At 36.9% G+C, this 16,011-nt stretch overlaps 1 protein-coding gene across 2 annotated transcripts; it reads left to right on the plus strand.

Moving 5' to 3' along the window:
• The first annotated feature begins 439 nt into the window (after nt 1-439).
• Nucleotides 440-14,372, plus strand: chrdl2 (chordin-like 2). Of its 2 annotated transcripts, none has more exons than XM_027160947.2 (11): nt 440-627; nt 1,122-1,225; nt 1,397-1,490; nt 2,655-2,800; nt 3,720-3,813; nt 5,007-5,062; nt 5,456-5,624; nt 6,351-6,539; nt 6,644-6,820; nt 8,893-8,985; nt 9,871-14,372. In XM_027160947.2, the coding sequence occupies exons 1-11, from the start codon at nt 543-545 to the stop codon at nt 10,002-10,004; spliced, it is 1,341 nt and encodes a 446-aa protein (XP_027016748.1). In that variant the 5' UTR covers nt 440-542; the 3' UTR covers nt 10,005-14,372. The 2 variants fall into 2 exon arrangements, with proteins under 2 accessions (XP_027016748.1, XP_047661984.1); XM_047806028.1 differs by having other exon boundaries at nt 490-627; nt 1,139-1,225.
• Nucleotides 14,373-16,011: the final 1,639 nt, after the last annotated feature.

Here is a 16,011-nt window from a genome sequence, read left to right on the forward strand (position 1 = left end):
GTCACTGGTATCACATTTTACATCATTCTGATGTTCATGATGTGAATTTAATCGATTGCATTTTAAAGTAGATTTATTATTGTATAGGTCGTAATAGAATTTGTCAAAACGTTGTCAATTACCTATTAAAATAGCAGTTAAAAATATTTTAATCATTGCTGTGACAGGGATGTGGTAGTTCAGAGGTTAAGGTGTTGTATTACTGATTGGGAGGTCATAGGTTTGAATCCCAGGTCCACCAAGCTACCACTTCTGGGCCCCTGAGCAAGGCCCTTAACCTTTTATTGCTCAGTTGTATAAAATATAAGTCACTCTGTATAAGGGTGTCTGTTAAATGCCTGGAATGTGAATGTATTTTGTGTCTGGTTTTACCCGAGGCACTTGTGTAATATAGCCCGTGTTCCTGTAGGGGGCGCTTTTCTATAAACCCCGCGAGCGCTTTCGGACTGTAACAGTTTCTCCGGTAGTCACTGCTGTCGCAGTTACTAAGAGAAAACGTTAAGGATATCTGTTCACTGGAATTCTTTGTAATTAGGAGAAGAATGGCCTGCCTGAAGCATGTTTTTATTTTAGCCGCTATGCGCTGGTTTGTGGTGTGTGAGACAGAAGCTACTCAAAGTCGAAAAAGTAAGTGTCAGACGACTGACTACATTAAGCAGAATGTTGAGATGTTACTCACTATGGGCTATTTGTATAACCGCAGAGCTGGTGTTAAATTTCATGATGAATTAGCTGTTTGAATGTATTTCTATCGGATATTTTCTTGTCGATTTTATAAAGCGCTTTTTGTCACCTGCTCAAGCTCGGATTCACTCATCACTCATTCACATCATTCACACCATTCACTCATCACTCGTTCAGTCATCACATCATTCACATATCACATCATTCACTCATCACTCATTCACATCATTCACCCATCACTCATTCACTCATCACTCATTCACTCATCACATCATTCACTCGTTCACATCATTCACTCATTCACTCATCACATCATTTTATATATTTTTTTAATTATATTGATTATTATACTAGTAATTTTTTGAAGCCTAAGCTGTAATCCTCAGTGGTAAATTGCAATGTTATGTCTGAGCCTATTTTCTGTGTCATATGTGTAGTGTTTTGCACATTTAAGGAGAAGACGTACAGCCCAGGAGACAGCTGGCATCCTTATCTAGAGCCGTTTGGGTTCATGTTCTGCATGCGCTGTGCTTGTACTGAAGTATGTATTGTACTCAGATAGCTACAGTGAATACTGTGTATATTGTGTGTTTGTGTGTGTGTGTGTGTGTGTGTGTGTGTGTGTGTGTGTGTGTGTGTGTGTGTGTGTGTAAACGAGATTTGTCTCTATATTCTTTCTGACTGACTGTCATGCACCTCTGACCCCTCAAAGTCTGGCCATGTCAAGTGTAACCCCATCAAATGCCCAATTCTACGCTGTGACAATCCAGTAACTGACTCACGGCACTGCTGCCCGCGCTGTGCAGGTATATACACACACACACTTACACGGAACAAGGAATAGATAGTTAGTCAAACAGACAGACAGAGAGATAGGCACAGTTTTATTATATATTATAGATATATACTACTGTAGATATAGATATATACTATCTTTTCCATTTTTTGGTCAACTGTCTGTACACAAACAGATATCGATATACTTCAGATCGATAGATAGACAGATAGAAGAGGCAATATTTTATCAGATTACTAACAAAGTATCTATCTATCTATCTATCTATCTATCTATCTATCTATCTATCTATCTATCTATCTATATCTCTCTCTCTCTCTCTCTCTCTATATATATATATATATATATATATATATATATATATATATATATATATACACACACAGATTAATAGACAGATGGACAAAAAGATGGAAAGAAAGAATTATTAAAGATGACTCCGTAACTTGTTCTGTACTTCTTATTAATCTGTCCATCTGTGTCTATCTATCTATCTATCTATCTATCTATCTATCTATCTATCTATCTATCTATCTATCTATCTATCTATATACATACACACACACACACACACACACACACACACACACACACACACACACACACACATAATCTGTCAGTCTATTGATCTAACTGTGTACATATTCACCCATTAAATGCTTTATTTATAGTATTTACAGACAGACAGAGAGAAAGGTAGGAAGACAGACAAATAAAATATGAGTGACTCTTTTTAGCATTGCTGCATGGATGAGCAGTGAGACTGTCTTCATGTCCTGTTCAGCACAGAGGGCATTAGGATTTTTATAGGAGTTGTTTAAATTCCTTTAATATTATTCATGTGACATGGTTAGTTTAAGGTGACGCCTTGTCTCAGCTGGCTCTGTCATTTTTATGGTTCGTATTTCAGTAGTTACACTCATTATTATTATACATGAAATGCTTTGAGTTTGTGTTCAATTCCTGCCACTCTGTTCTGATTCTCAGGCAGAGGAAATTAATGAGCAGCATGCTTACACTTACAGAGTGTATGTCACTTATAATACTAGTCTGATTTTCTGCCTGTCTTTCTGTTCATGGATGTATAATAGATGGATGGATAAATATGTTGCTTGTCATGTATACTTTTTAATGTTTCCTTATTCGATTAATGTATTGCTTTATTTTGGCACAGATGAGCAGAGGTCCCCGGCAGGTTTGAGGGCTCCTGTTAAAACCTGTCGCTACAATGGAACCACATACAAATTTGGCGAGACGTTCACTAATCACGATCTGTTCCCATCCCGGCAGTCCAACCAGTGTGTCATGTGCACATGCTCTGTAAGGGATTGCATGTTTTGCCCCACATACCTTTTATATACTTAAAACACAACCTTGCCTTCTCTTTTGTACTGTAATTTTTTTTTGTGCCAGCTACAATGCTGTAATTTATGAATATATGCATGCCATTATATTAATATAAGATTCTGGATGGTAATTTAGTCAAAAATAAGTTTACTGCATATACCTTATGACTTGAGGATACCCTTGGTCTTGGTGTAATAAGTTAAGAACAAAACATTTTCTGCTGTTATTGGAAAATACCCATGGGAACGATGGGGTGGTCCGGCAAAAAACAGAATTACTGTGTCCACCTTGATCTTGATCATTTTGTCTATAACAGCTGTCTTTTATTCTTCTCATAACAAAGCATTTTTAAATTCTTTTTTCTTCAAAGAATGAAGCTTCGTCCTATATTAGAATACATTTAATCTTGTGAAACATCTGCAAAACAAGCAATCACTTTCATTATAAAGTTATAAACAGGCATTCCTTCAACAGCCTCATTTTTTTTCTCCTTTACTAAGTTAATAAGACAAAAATGCAGCTTATTATTTTACTGATAGTCCACAGTCTTGTCTGTCCTGAAGACTTTTCTGTAGGGGAAAACAGTTACAGACTTACAGTATGATTAATCTTCTTAATTGAGTAATTGTCTCCTTGAAGGTAAATTCATCATATCAAATATTGTGTGTGTTTTAAAAATCTATGAATTTGGAGTGCAGACCATATAAGTCACTGTATAAGTTGTTACTCTAGAAATAATGTATTAGGAGGCATATTTGAAGATTTGAATTTTAGATTATAGATTCTTTAAAAAAAAAAGGTCAGAATATAATGTGGTAAAATGATGATTAACTCAGTTAATGTAATTTGTCAACATTGTCACTTGTCTTTCTTTTCTTTCTTGGCCTCCAAGGGTGGAAATATCTTTTGTGCACTGAAAACCTGTCAGCCCATCACATGCTCTTCACCCATGTCTGTTCCAGATACATGCTGCTTTGTTTGCAAAGGTGATCATTAAAGAAGTTAATATTTAAGATAATAAAAAATGTAAGGATTGAAACACTTTGGTGCATGCCAGCGATCACAATTATTAATTCATTAATGACAAATTAGTTCCTGCCACTGCTTATGTAAGAGCATCTATAGAAAGTTCATAGCACTCATAGCACACAATCCTGTATTCTTTCCTTTCTATTTAATTAATCAGACAACAATCACAGCTTGTCATGTTACTGATAAAGTGGCAAGTCCTCTATCATGAAACACTAGTGGAAAACTTAGAAGCAGTAACAAAAGTCTGTCACTGAAGATTCCTTCCATAATTTATAAAGGTTTCTTTATAGAAAACTTCACCATATCTATTATAATGTTTCTCTTTGTTAAATAACAACACATGTAAATTTTTTTGTTAGATGTCAATTATGTAAATTTTGAGTTGTTAAAAACGATCATTTATATTATCATAGAATGAGCACTTTAAAAATTACAGTATTTGGCAGATGCCCTTATCCAGAGTGACTTACAGAAGTTGTAAGAAGACATTAAGTAGACATTAAGTGTAAGAAGACATTAAGTATAATTACCTATGTATGTACAGAACATACCATTAGGTATCATTTGAATTACTAACTTCATAGTCGAAGCTGCTGCTGCTTTTGAAAATGAATCACTACCTTCTGGCCAGTTAGATTCAAGAATTCACTTGGTTCACTTTATAAGTTGGGGGGCACGGTGGCTTAGTGGGTAGCATGTTCGCCTAACACCCGCCTCCGCTCCGGGTACTCCGGTTTCCTCCCCCGGTCCAAAGACATGCATGGTAGGTTGATTGGCATCTCTGGAAAATTGTCCGTAGTGTGTGATTGCGTGAGTGAATGAGAAGTGTGTGTTTGTGTGCCCTGCGATGGGTTGGCACTCCGTCCAGGGTGTATCCTGCCTTGATGCCCGATGACGCCTGAGATAGGCACAGGCTCCCCGTGACCCGAGGTAGTTCGGATAAAGCGGTAGAGAATGAATGTGATGAATGTGACTTTATAATTAGTAATTATAAACATCATGCTCATGCATGCATCATGCTCATGTTTTAAAATGAATTGTATGTGTATAGAAATGTTTTATTTTTTGATTATTAAGAATAGTATACATGCAGTTTTCAAGCAGATTTAAGGAGACAACCTGACTCTTGTTTTTCTTTCATGATCAGAGGGTCCACCTGACAATTCAAATGATGATGGAGGATATCAGCTGAACCGAGGAGTAGTATGTATTCTTGTTATTAACAGTGCATCATTACTCATACATAATACATTTTTACATTTATATCGATAAATCTGCTCTGCATAGCCTAGTGCTCAATTGTACGATTTCCAGTGAAATTTAACATTATACATATGTGATAATATGATGCAGGGGTCTTCAGTCTTATCCATAAAGGGCAGGTGTGTACTAAACCCCCTTGCAGAGTCAGGCTATAAGAGCTGGATTAAATTGTTCAGCATTATTTTTGTGAAAGCAAGTCCTTAATTAAAAGAAATGTATTAAATGTTTTGAAGCACATTCAGTTTTGTTAAAATAAGCTGTTTGAAAGGGCAAATTAGCTGCGAGTCAATTACAAAGACCCAAGATCTTCTCTTTTATCTCCTCAAACCAAAGAGGCATTCTGTGGACCAGTGCCCTGGAGAACAGATGAAGAACCAGGCAACACGTGTAACACCAGCTGCAATTAGAGGTTCACCAAGAGGCCTTAACATACAAACACTGCACCTTAAAGGAGCAGCTGATACCACAGTGAAGATCCTCTTACAGAGACAACACCAAAGAGGTGAGCTCCCTAAGATCTCTAGCTGAATTAGTCGGTACGGAAGAGTGAACACGTTTTTTTTTTTTGCCAGGTAGCTAGCATTAGCTAACATTATATGATTTCTGAGAAAACATATGAATAAACTAAAAATAAATTTTGATGTCCAGTTGCTTACACAGAAATGCTTTATGATTGTGACTATATTTAAGTTCATGGAAGGGCTTCAATTTTATTTGCATAGCACTTTAATCGATAGAACTAATTAGTTAGAATGCAGCATTACATAAATCTGGATGTAGATTTTAGATTTAGATCCTTAATGAGCAAAAAAAAATTAAACAGGCAAAGAAAAAATGACAAAACAATATGAGGAATAAACTTAAGAACAGGCAGAGTCAAAAGCAAATGTATACTTTTATGGATGACAGCAGATAGTGAAATAATACATCATTTTTCATACATACATTAACAACATGCTATAAAGACAAATAATACCTTGTGAAAGGGTGTTCAGTATTAGCAAACTAAAATAAAGCATCTTGGGATAAGTGCATGATAGTGGTTTATGATTACAGTAACAGTTCTTAAATACAAATTTCTAGTATACATGTGAGATTATATGCAGAAGACAAGACAAGATCTTTTCAGTTATACTTCTAAGCAGATGTGAAGAAAATACAAACAAGAACACATACAGTATGCAAAATATTTTTGGAGCCAGTACTTTCTCACAGTCCTTTGTCTAAGCTTGCACGTACAGTGGGAAGACCTACTCCCATGGTGATGTGTGGCACCCCATGCTGGGGAAAGTTCTGGAGTGCATCCTGTGCACCTGTAGAGATGGCCTTCAGGAGTGCCGACGCCTAACCTGCCCCGACCAGTACCCATGCAAACACCCCATGAAGATAGAAGGGAAATGCTGTAAAATTTGCCCAGGTAGCATAACACACTTTCAGCTTATTGTCCAGTGATCCTACAGTATATGTCCCTGCGTGTTTTACATGTTGGAATTTCTTTTATATTTTTTCCATATCTGACAGAAAGTAAGAATGAGAACAATAGGACAGATTGTTATCCAGGACAGGACAATAACAATCTTCTGGTGTATAAAGTTGAATCTTCATCTGCTGCACGTGAGGAAGATACGGTGCGAAAAATTGCCATTGAGAGACAAGGAGCCACAGAGGTTGAGGTGCAAGTATGGAAAACAGTAAACGGTAAAAAATATGAATACCTACCACTTCTACCAGCACAGTGTAGCTGAATGTACATCACCTACTCACAGTGATGTGCCTTTGATAGATTGATGTATTTACATTTCTCATATGAAATGCATCTCAGATTTAGGTTGCATTTACACTTTTATTTTTGTGGATAGTCTCTGTAGTCTACTGTTTGATGATTATGAAGTAAATAAATAAATACACATAAAACGTCTAGCTGTAAACAATACAGACGTAAGATACCATTAGCCAATATCACTGTTCAAAGTTTTTGTTTCTTTGTTTTGGTTTTTAAACACACACAAACAACAAACAGGGACGAAAGTGCTAGTTGAATTGTTTCATGAATAAGATGAAGTTTGAAAATATCCAGTGACTCAGCTGTCCAGTGCCCTAGGGGAAGTACATTCCACCATCTTGGTGCCAGAACAGAAAACAGTCTTGTTGTATACTTTCCTCTTACCCTGAGAGATGGTGGGACTAGTCGAGCAGTGCTGGTAGCTCTGAGGGTGTGAGGTGCAATGCGAGGAGTGATGAGGGCTTTGAGGTAAGAGGGAGCTGGTCCATTTTTTTGCCTTTGTAGGCAAGCATCAGTGTTTTGAATCTGATGCGTGCAGCTACAGGAACCCAGTGGAGGGATCGCAGCAGTGTGGTGTAATGCAAGAAATTTGTCAACTTGAAAACAAGTCGTGCAGCTGCATTTTAGATCATTTGACAGATTTTGTTCATAGGTAGACCTAACAGTGAGTTGCAGTAGTCCAGTCTTAAGATGACAAGAGACTGAACAGGTTCCTGGGCAGCCTGTGTGAACAAAAATGACCTAGTCCTTCTAATGTTGCAGAGAAGGAACCGACATGAGTGTGTCACATTAGCAACATGCAAGGAAAAGGACAGTTGAGTGTCCATGGTTACCGTTACCCCAAGGTTGCGAGCTGAAGGGGAGATCAGATCGTTATGCAGGGATATTGCAATTTTATGACCTGTGGATGAATCACCTGGGATCATCAGCAGTTCAGTTTTGTTAGGATTGAGCCTCAACTGATGAGCCATCATCCACAGTGATAGGTCTGCCAGACATGCTGAGATCCAAACAGAAGTTGTGGTATCTGAGGGCGGGAAAGAAAAGATAAGTTGAGTATCATCAGCATAGCAATGGTAAGAGAACCCATATAAGGAAATAACTTCACCAAGAGAGTGAGTATACAGGGAGAAAAGGAGAGGACAATGTACTGAGCCCTGTGGGACACCAGTGGAGAGTCTGCATGGAGCAGATGTCACTCTCCTCCATGTTACCTGATATGAGCATCCTTCCAGCTAGGAAGCTAACCATTCCCACACTGATCTGCAAATTCCAAGACTCCTGAGGATGGACAAGAGAGTCTTGTGGTTGACTATATCAGACGCTGCTGAAAGGTCGAGGAGGATGAGGACAGATAACAGCTTGGCTGATCTAGCATCATGTAGTTTCTCAGAGACATCCAAAACGGCTGTCTCTGTTGAATGTGATGCTTTAAAGCCAGACTGGTAGGGATATTGAAGGTTGTTCTGTGAGAGATAGGCAGACAGTTGATTATAGACAATGCGTTTATAGACAGAATTATGCGATTATAGACAGAACTTTTGAAAGAAAAGAGAGAAGTGATACCTAATGTTACTGTTACTATTGTTGATGTCTGATGGATCCAGAGCAGGTTTCTTCAGGATGGGAATAACCCTTGCTCTATTGAAGGAAGTTGGTACATGATCAGATGTTATGGATCCATTGATAATAGCTGTCTGGAGCATAGAGGAAGGGAGTTGATCCAATAGGCAGGTGGTAGGATTGCAAAAGTTAGCTACATTAGCCTCATAACTGTAATGCAATAATAATGCTGTAAGTGAACACATCAATCATGACTTGCATGGTCATTGACTAGAGGGGAAAATTGTGTACATTTGGTTTTATTTTTTAGTGAACTATTATTTTAATAGACATTACCAGACCTTGTGGTAACGTTTGAATAAATTAGAGACTGCAGTAAAAACTAGAAGTTAAGTTGGAAGCAAATGATTTTTAATATTTCTAGGGGTACTACATCTGATGGAAACTGGTGATGTTCAAAAAAAGGACCTTATAGAACATCCAGAGAATTATATTCTTCTCACTATGTTAGATGAGGGTGAGTCTTCCCCCTTATTTTCCTCCTTTCTTATTTTTTGTGTTATTATGTTAATGCAGTATTTCATGTACATATAGATAAGAAACTGCAGACGAATTGCATGTACAAGTACATAGTGAATGTGTATGAAAAGAATAATACAGTAGATTATTTGAGGCTTATTTGGGGCATCTGCAGGTCAGGGCAGAACAACAGACAAAAGTACATAAAAAAGAAACATTTTTTGAAACAACGTGATTTTCTATTTTAATAGTTATTGTCAGTAAGCAAACTTGACACAAAGTTCTGTCTTTCTTGGTGATTTAGATTTTTTAACATTAGACCAATTATATTCTTGATTCTGGTTGGTCAAAAAGTGTTGAATAATTATCATTAAATGAATTTTACCAGCTATGCTTAGCTTTATGTGTAAGACAATCCACAGATTTATATTAAAGCACTAATTCTAGTTATTATTTCTATAGTAACAACTTACACATTGATTTGTGTGCTCCATATAAGCGAATTTTAAAAGCATCAGCAACAAAAATGTGTCAGAGCTTATTAACAGTCAGTGATAAAGATGTCGCTTTAGGGGTTTTTGATGGCCTTTTTGATAACAGAAATTTCTACAACATTAAGAAAAACTTGGATAAAAGGTATAATGTGTATTTTAATAAATAAAGCATCTAGGTCAATTTTAGGTAATTGGCATAAAACACTTCAGGACATGCAGTTGTTATATCTCCGCTTCATCACAACCCTCTGACATTGATTATTTTTCTATAACAGCATCATGTCCTGTCATGTTTGATTGTTTTTTTTTTCAGGATTTTTACTTCTTTAATGCAATCACACAATGGAATTTTAGTGTTATAGTCTGTGTATATATTTTTTTTCTTTTAGATGCTTGGAGAAAGTTTAAAGAGGAAGAAGACAAAGAGAAAGACTTCAGTAGAAACAGGACATGTGAAGTTGGCATTAAGGAGGTAGTGAAGTACTTAAATCCAGATCAGCTGGACATTCTTTGCACGTCTTAGTCCTCCAAGTGTCCTCTCTGGTCTGGAACAATGTATCAGCTCAGCATCCAACACCTCTTTTATTACCAAAACACAAAACAGAACACAAACAATGTGTTTTAGTGGAAAAGCAAATACCGGCAGAAGAACTCTGCTGTCCCACGTGAGATGTAGCTTTTGTAGAAGCCTTGAACTGGATTGAAGCTATTGGTGTGCTCAAAATACAGAAGGGAAAGTGAACACAAGATATGTCTCAGTTCTGACACAAGAAAGGGAAATATAGTAATATTACTTTTTATTAAGGAAAATCATGTGGGTGTGATTGCTGAACAAAGCAATCACTATATTTGTACAGTAATTCATGTGAGATAAGAATGTAAGCAGATTATTGGCCGGGATGCTTTTATAAAGTTGATAAAGGCCACATTTTTATCACTGTCATCAATTATACACCCATTAAATAATTTTAATACTAAAAAGAATGTTAATATTTATTGGAATTAAAAAGAGATGGAATGGAAACACGCATTAATGAATGGTCAATGAAAAATTTTGTCTGTATGCACAGAACAGTTTATACCATGGTAGTGAAATTAAATGTGAGAACTTCTGACCTGAGGCAAGTGTTCTTACATAAGCTGTTCTGGCTGGACAATGAACCATTGAAGGCACTTTAGGATTTTTAGGATTTGTGGCTCTTACTTGCTCTCCTCTAAAATTTTGGCATGCGCTACAGTGTTATAGTTTGTTTTCTCAAGGGTTGTGGTAGTCTAACAGCATGAGTGCAACAAGAGAGCTCTGTTAATTTGATATAAATGTAGGTCAGAATTTTCCAAGAAAACCGAACAGGACAGGCCTTGTTAGGAAAAACAATCCTTATTTTAACTGCAATCACTAATATATCTAGTATTTGTAAAGTTTACCAACTGATCAGGCTTTCGGCCACCTGCTATGGCACATCACTGTACAGTTCAATTTTCATGGCAGAGGCAACTGACATGATTTCAATAACAAATTCACAAAGGATTGTTAGTTTAATGGAGATGTCCTTCTGCAGCCAAGCCGGAGGTTTGGTGAGGACGTGGACTGTCAGCTGCTTGTCAACAGCCTTGTTCGGGTCACCAGGTGGAGGATAATCCATGCTTGTTCACAGTGAACTGGGCCTGGCCACGGACCCAGACTGGAGAAGTTCAAAGAGTAATATCCACTTTCCCTTTTCTCTGAACCCCAAAAGCCCACTTTCCCTCCCTCCTCAAGCACAATGAGTCATTGTCCTGGACTCACACATAGTGCCAGACAGTGCTGCTCATCTCTCACTGAAGGCCTGACAAAATATTTTGCAACAGAAGCCCCTCAGTTGAAGACCTTAATAGTCACACAATGAAGCTGTGAATTATTTTTGCTGGCTGTTGGATCTGGCACTTTCTGGCAATTTGTTCTCTCCTGAGTGGCTCAGAGGCAGACTCTGTGCTCCAAGGGTGGCTGGTATAAATAGGCTCTAAAAAATTTTAAAAAGGAATTTAAGGTTTTACTTTTGCCACCAACAGCAGAAGACTTGCTGTTAACAAATATATTAAAGTGGATTATTTTGGACTTGAACACAACAGTAGAAGTTGTGAGATGGTATGAAAAAACAAGGCTGCAGCTGATCCTGTTCTAGACCAAATTGTAGAATCATGCAGTTTTTAAATGATGGTCATGTCAATCACCTGATTCGAGTGTAATGAACATGAACAAACTTATTTATTCTATTATCCCTTTTTCACCCAAAATACCTTGGAGGAGAAGCAAAAAAATTATTTAAAAAATAGAGAGACTAAGCACACATTACACAAAGCAGTATAGATTACACAAAAGAAAATACTATACGAAAAAACATAAGTAGAATTTTTTTAGTTTCAACATACTTTTCTGTTTTCCCTGCTTGGTATTCAGAGGAAACATGCCATGAAACCAGTATAGACATTTAACAATTTAAAAATTTTAAATCACAGTTGCAGCTGTCTAATCTGCTTTTGTGTGTGTGTGTGTGTGTGTGTGTGTGTGTGTGTGTGTGTGTGTGTGTGTGTGTGTGTGTGTGTGTGTGTGTGTGTGTGTGTGTGTGTGTGTGTGTGCCATAGCGCATCTCATAAATCTTATTATGCAATCAATGAGATCTTGTGATTTAATTCATTGCTCAACTTTAATGCGTTTGCTTTTCAAGCTACTAATACATATTAGATTTTAACCTATTGTACTCTTCTCAGTGTGTTTATTATCAGAGTGTTTGTTTAATTCATACGTTGATAAAATATTTAAGAATGAAAAGTGTATACCATAATGCCTGAGAAGGAATCCAATATGTTTTTATACCTGAGTTATATTTAGTTCGATGAGTTTGGAACGTTCTGCAACATTTCCCACAGAGTTCAACACTTGTTGCTGGAGCACAAACTTGATTTTAAGCATTGCCATCTTTGGCATCTTTATGGTCCTTTCATTGTTGGATGGAGGTTGGTTTTGAATTCCCTCTAAATAGCATTTGGCCAATTCTGCTATGCATGCTTAGTCTTGGCTCTGGCAATTTGAACAGCTGGGGGCAGTCAGTGGGCATAAATCAAGCAGAAGGGTCAGTTCTCTGTGTGAGTGTTCCTGCTCATGCTTACTACCAGAGATACAGTCATGTTAATACTTTAAATTTACAGGGAGAATGTTTTTTTTTTTTGGTTGCATGTTAGTGTGGAAAATGTGTTCTGGGTTAAATGGAATTGTTCATTAAACCTCACACAGAGGAGACAAAAAAGTATTGAAAAATATTTGTTCAACAATATTTACAGTCCTGCAGCATATAGGCTCAACACAGTCTCTAAATCAATATACAACCTGTTTATTGTGTCTTCATGCCATAAAAATGAAGGATTTCATTCAACAACTGCAGACCTAACAATATTGTTATCTCTGTTGTTAAAAAGAGGAAACTAAAGGCTAAAAAAAAAAAAAACAATATATGGGATATTCATCTTCAGTTACTGTGCTTCATCTTGATCAGGGTCACACTGAGGGCTATCCCAGAGGTGGAAGTACAAACTAGACAGGATGCCAGTCCTGCAAATAACATCATAAACACACACATTCACACCTAGGGGCAATTGAGTATAACCAGTCCAACTACTGGCATGTTTTTTATGAGTAGGAAACCCATATAGACAGTAACCTAAGCTCCGGACAGAACAAGGGACGTGGTTCGGTGACACAGAAACGCTCCCAACTGCACCACCGTACTGTCTAATTATGCCCTGATTAGATACAGTATAAGACCTTTTGAAAATGATTCAAGTGTAAATTCTAAACATGTGGGATTTAAACACACATTTTCATATGTACTGGATTCCTCCATTATCCTGCATGTGTTTTTATTTTGTCATGTGATTGTTGTAGTTTTTTTTTGTTGTTTTTTTTTTTTGTATTTGAATTTTTTGTATGTTCATGCATTTATTTAATCAATCAGACATGTGGCAGCAAGGTATAGCATAAAGTCATGCAGATACAGGTCAAGAGCTTCAGGTAAAGTTCATATCAAACTTTAGAATGGGGGAAAAGTGTAATCTATGAGACTTTGATCGTGGCATGGTTGTTGGTACCAGATGGCCTGCAAATTTCCTTGGATTTTCAAATACAGCAATCGCTGAATTTATTACCGAATGGTGATAAAAAAACATGAGTGAGCGACAGTAATGTGTTTGGAAATGCCTTGTTGATAAGAGGTCAGAGGAAAATGGTCAGATTGGTTAAAGCTGCTAAGAAGGTTATATAATAGTAACTCATAATCACAGAAAAGCATCTCAACATACACAAAAGTGCAGGAGCTACAACAGCAGTAGACCAGATAGGGTTCCACTCCTGTCAAATAAGAACAGGAATCTGAGGCTATTATGGGCACAGACCTATTAAAACATTCCAGTCTTCAACTGTACAGTTTCAGTGAGCCTGTTTCCATCTGAATGTTTGATGTATTGTTTGTTTTAAGATGCTTTTCTGCACACTATGGTTGTAACGAGCTATTTTATCTTATCTGTAGTTTATCTGAGCTATTGTAGACTTCAATAAACAAGGTGTTTTGCCCTGCAGATCCTCTGCACACATTTCTTTTGCACTATTCCGCTAGAGAATGTCGTGTGTGAAAATCCCAGATCAACATTTTATGAAATACTTAAGCCAGATCATCTGGAACAAACAACAATGCCACCATGTCACAAAAATCACAAAGATTTTTCTTCGTATTGATGTTTGATGTGAACATTACCCAAAGCCATTGACCTGATATTCGGGCTTTTATTCATTGGTTTATGCCACATGATCAGCTGATTAGATACCTGCATAAATGAGCAGGTGTTCCTAATAAAGTGCATGGTGGATGTATTTTCACATTTAAATTTTTCACATTTCTCATATGAATCATTTTTCTTCACATATGGTCTTGTGTGAATACTTGCACATGATCCCATGTTTTCACAAGCAGTATCAGGTCATAACACGGTAAAATGCATCATCACACATAAGCACATATACAGTACTTCACATAATCACATTCAAAAATATTTCATGATCACATGAAACATGTGATTTTTTTCTCTAAAGCAAACAACCTTGTAGAGATATTTTTCTTAGAGCATACTGCTGTATTTAAGAAATAGTGAATGAGTGTGTACAAATTCTGCCCCTGAGCTGCTGAACTCAGTGCCTCACGGATATCGAGGAACTGAAGCATTGCAAATCAATTAGATGGCCTTCTGACTCAAAGGGCGCCAAACCAGGGCTATAAGGCAATTAACTCTGATGTGTTAGATTTTATAACTGATTAAGGTGTTCAAAGAACAGTCAAATGAATTCCATTAATACTTCCGAAATCTTTTAAGAGTGCTGCGATGGTTACATTCTCTCACTCTGTTTCATTAAGTCAGGTCCTGATCGTTTCAGCTGGTGATCAGATTCATGCCAAGGGAGTACAGGCGGTAGCAAGCTACAAGTCAGAAACACTTCAGAGTGATGCCCACTGTTAAAGGGTCACAAAAAACACTCAAATGTAATGAACTGATGGAGAAAAGGGGGAGCATTTGGTTGAATATATAAAACAAAAGTGTTGTCAGCTGTACTGCAAATTAGTGGCTTAATTGTACTAAAATGAGTGAAAGTCATTTGTTTAGCCTCTGCCAGAAAAAGCTTGGAAAACCACCCCACAATTTCCACATAAATGTTAAATCAAAAGGATTATGATAAATGGACATCCAACTCAGTGACACATTGATGAATGAGACCCAAAGTGTTTGAGGTGCAATCAGAGCTTGCATGCACACTGTTTGGCGATATTCATAAACCATCTAAAAACGTCACTTCTTGATCCAAAACGGTAAAGTACCTCTGACCTTTACATTTGCAAAGATTATTCCAGATGTGGAGATCCAACACCTTCCCACGCACACCGCAAAATAGGCTGTGACACTGAGCTCCCAGAATCCCAGGAGAAGTACAATATGCTCCCACATCCCACATGATCCAAGCCATGTCATACATATTTTCCAGTTTGAACAGAGATATCTTCCTCAAGCCAAATTTGATTATATCACATACTCCCAAGTGTAAAAAACCTGTTTTCAATCAGCATGCAGTGATTTACTTCATATATTTGCTTGCACATAATGAGAAGCAGATTTTAGAAGTTGTTTTATTAATGTTTTATTTTAGAACACTCTATTAATTCATTAGTGTTTTATTATAATTTTGTTAGTGTTAAAGAAAAAACAAGGATTTTGTAGCAATCAAGTTCAGTTTTATAGATATGAAATATGGACAAATTGTTTTTAGAAGTGTGTAATGGAGGGAGAATATTTTTTTAAATCATAGATAGAAAAATGATCGTTCATTTTCAAAAGAGAGAAAAAAAAGATGTTAAGGCTGACTTATCTGATAATAGGTTATGTGTAACAGGAACTATCTTATGTTAAGGATGTTCCACAACATTCCATTAGTAATTTAGTAACTAGTAACTACT

Source organism: Tachysurus fulvidraco, chromosome 21 (assembly GCF_022655615.1).
Source record: "Tachysurus fulvidraco isolate hzauxx_2018 chromosome 21, HZAU_PFXX_2.0, whole genome shotgun sequence".
In the NCBI taxonomy this organism is placed as follows: domain Eukaryota; kingdom Metazoa; phylum Chordata; class Actinopteri; order Siluriformes; family Bagridae; genus Tachysurus; species Tachysurus fulvidraco.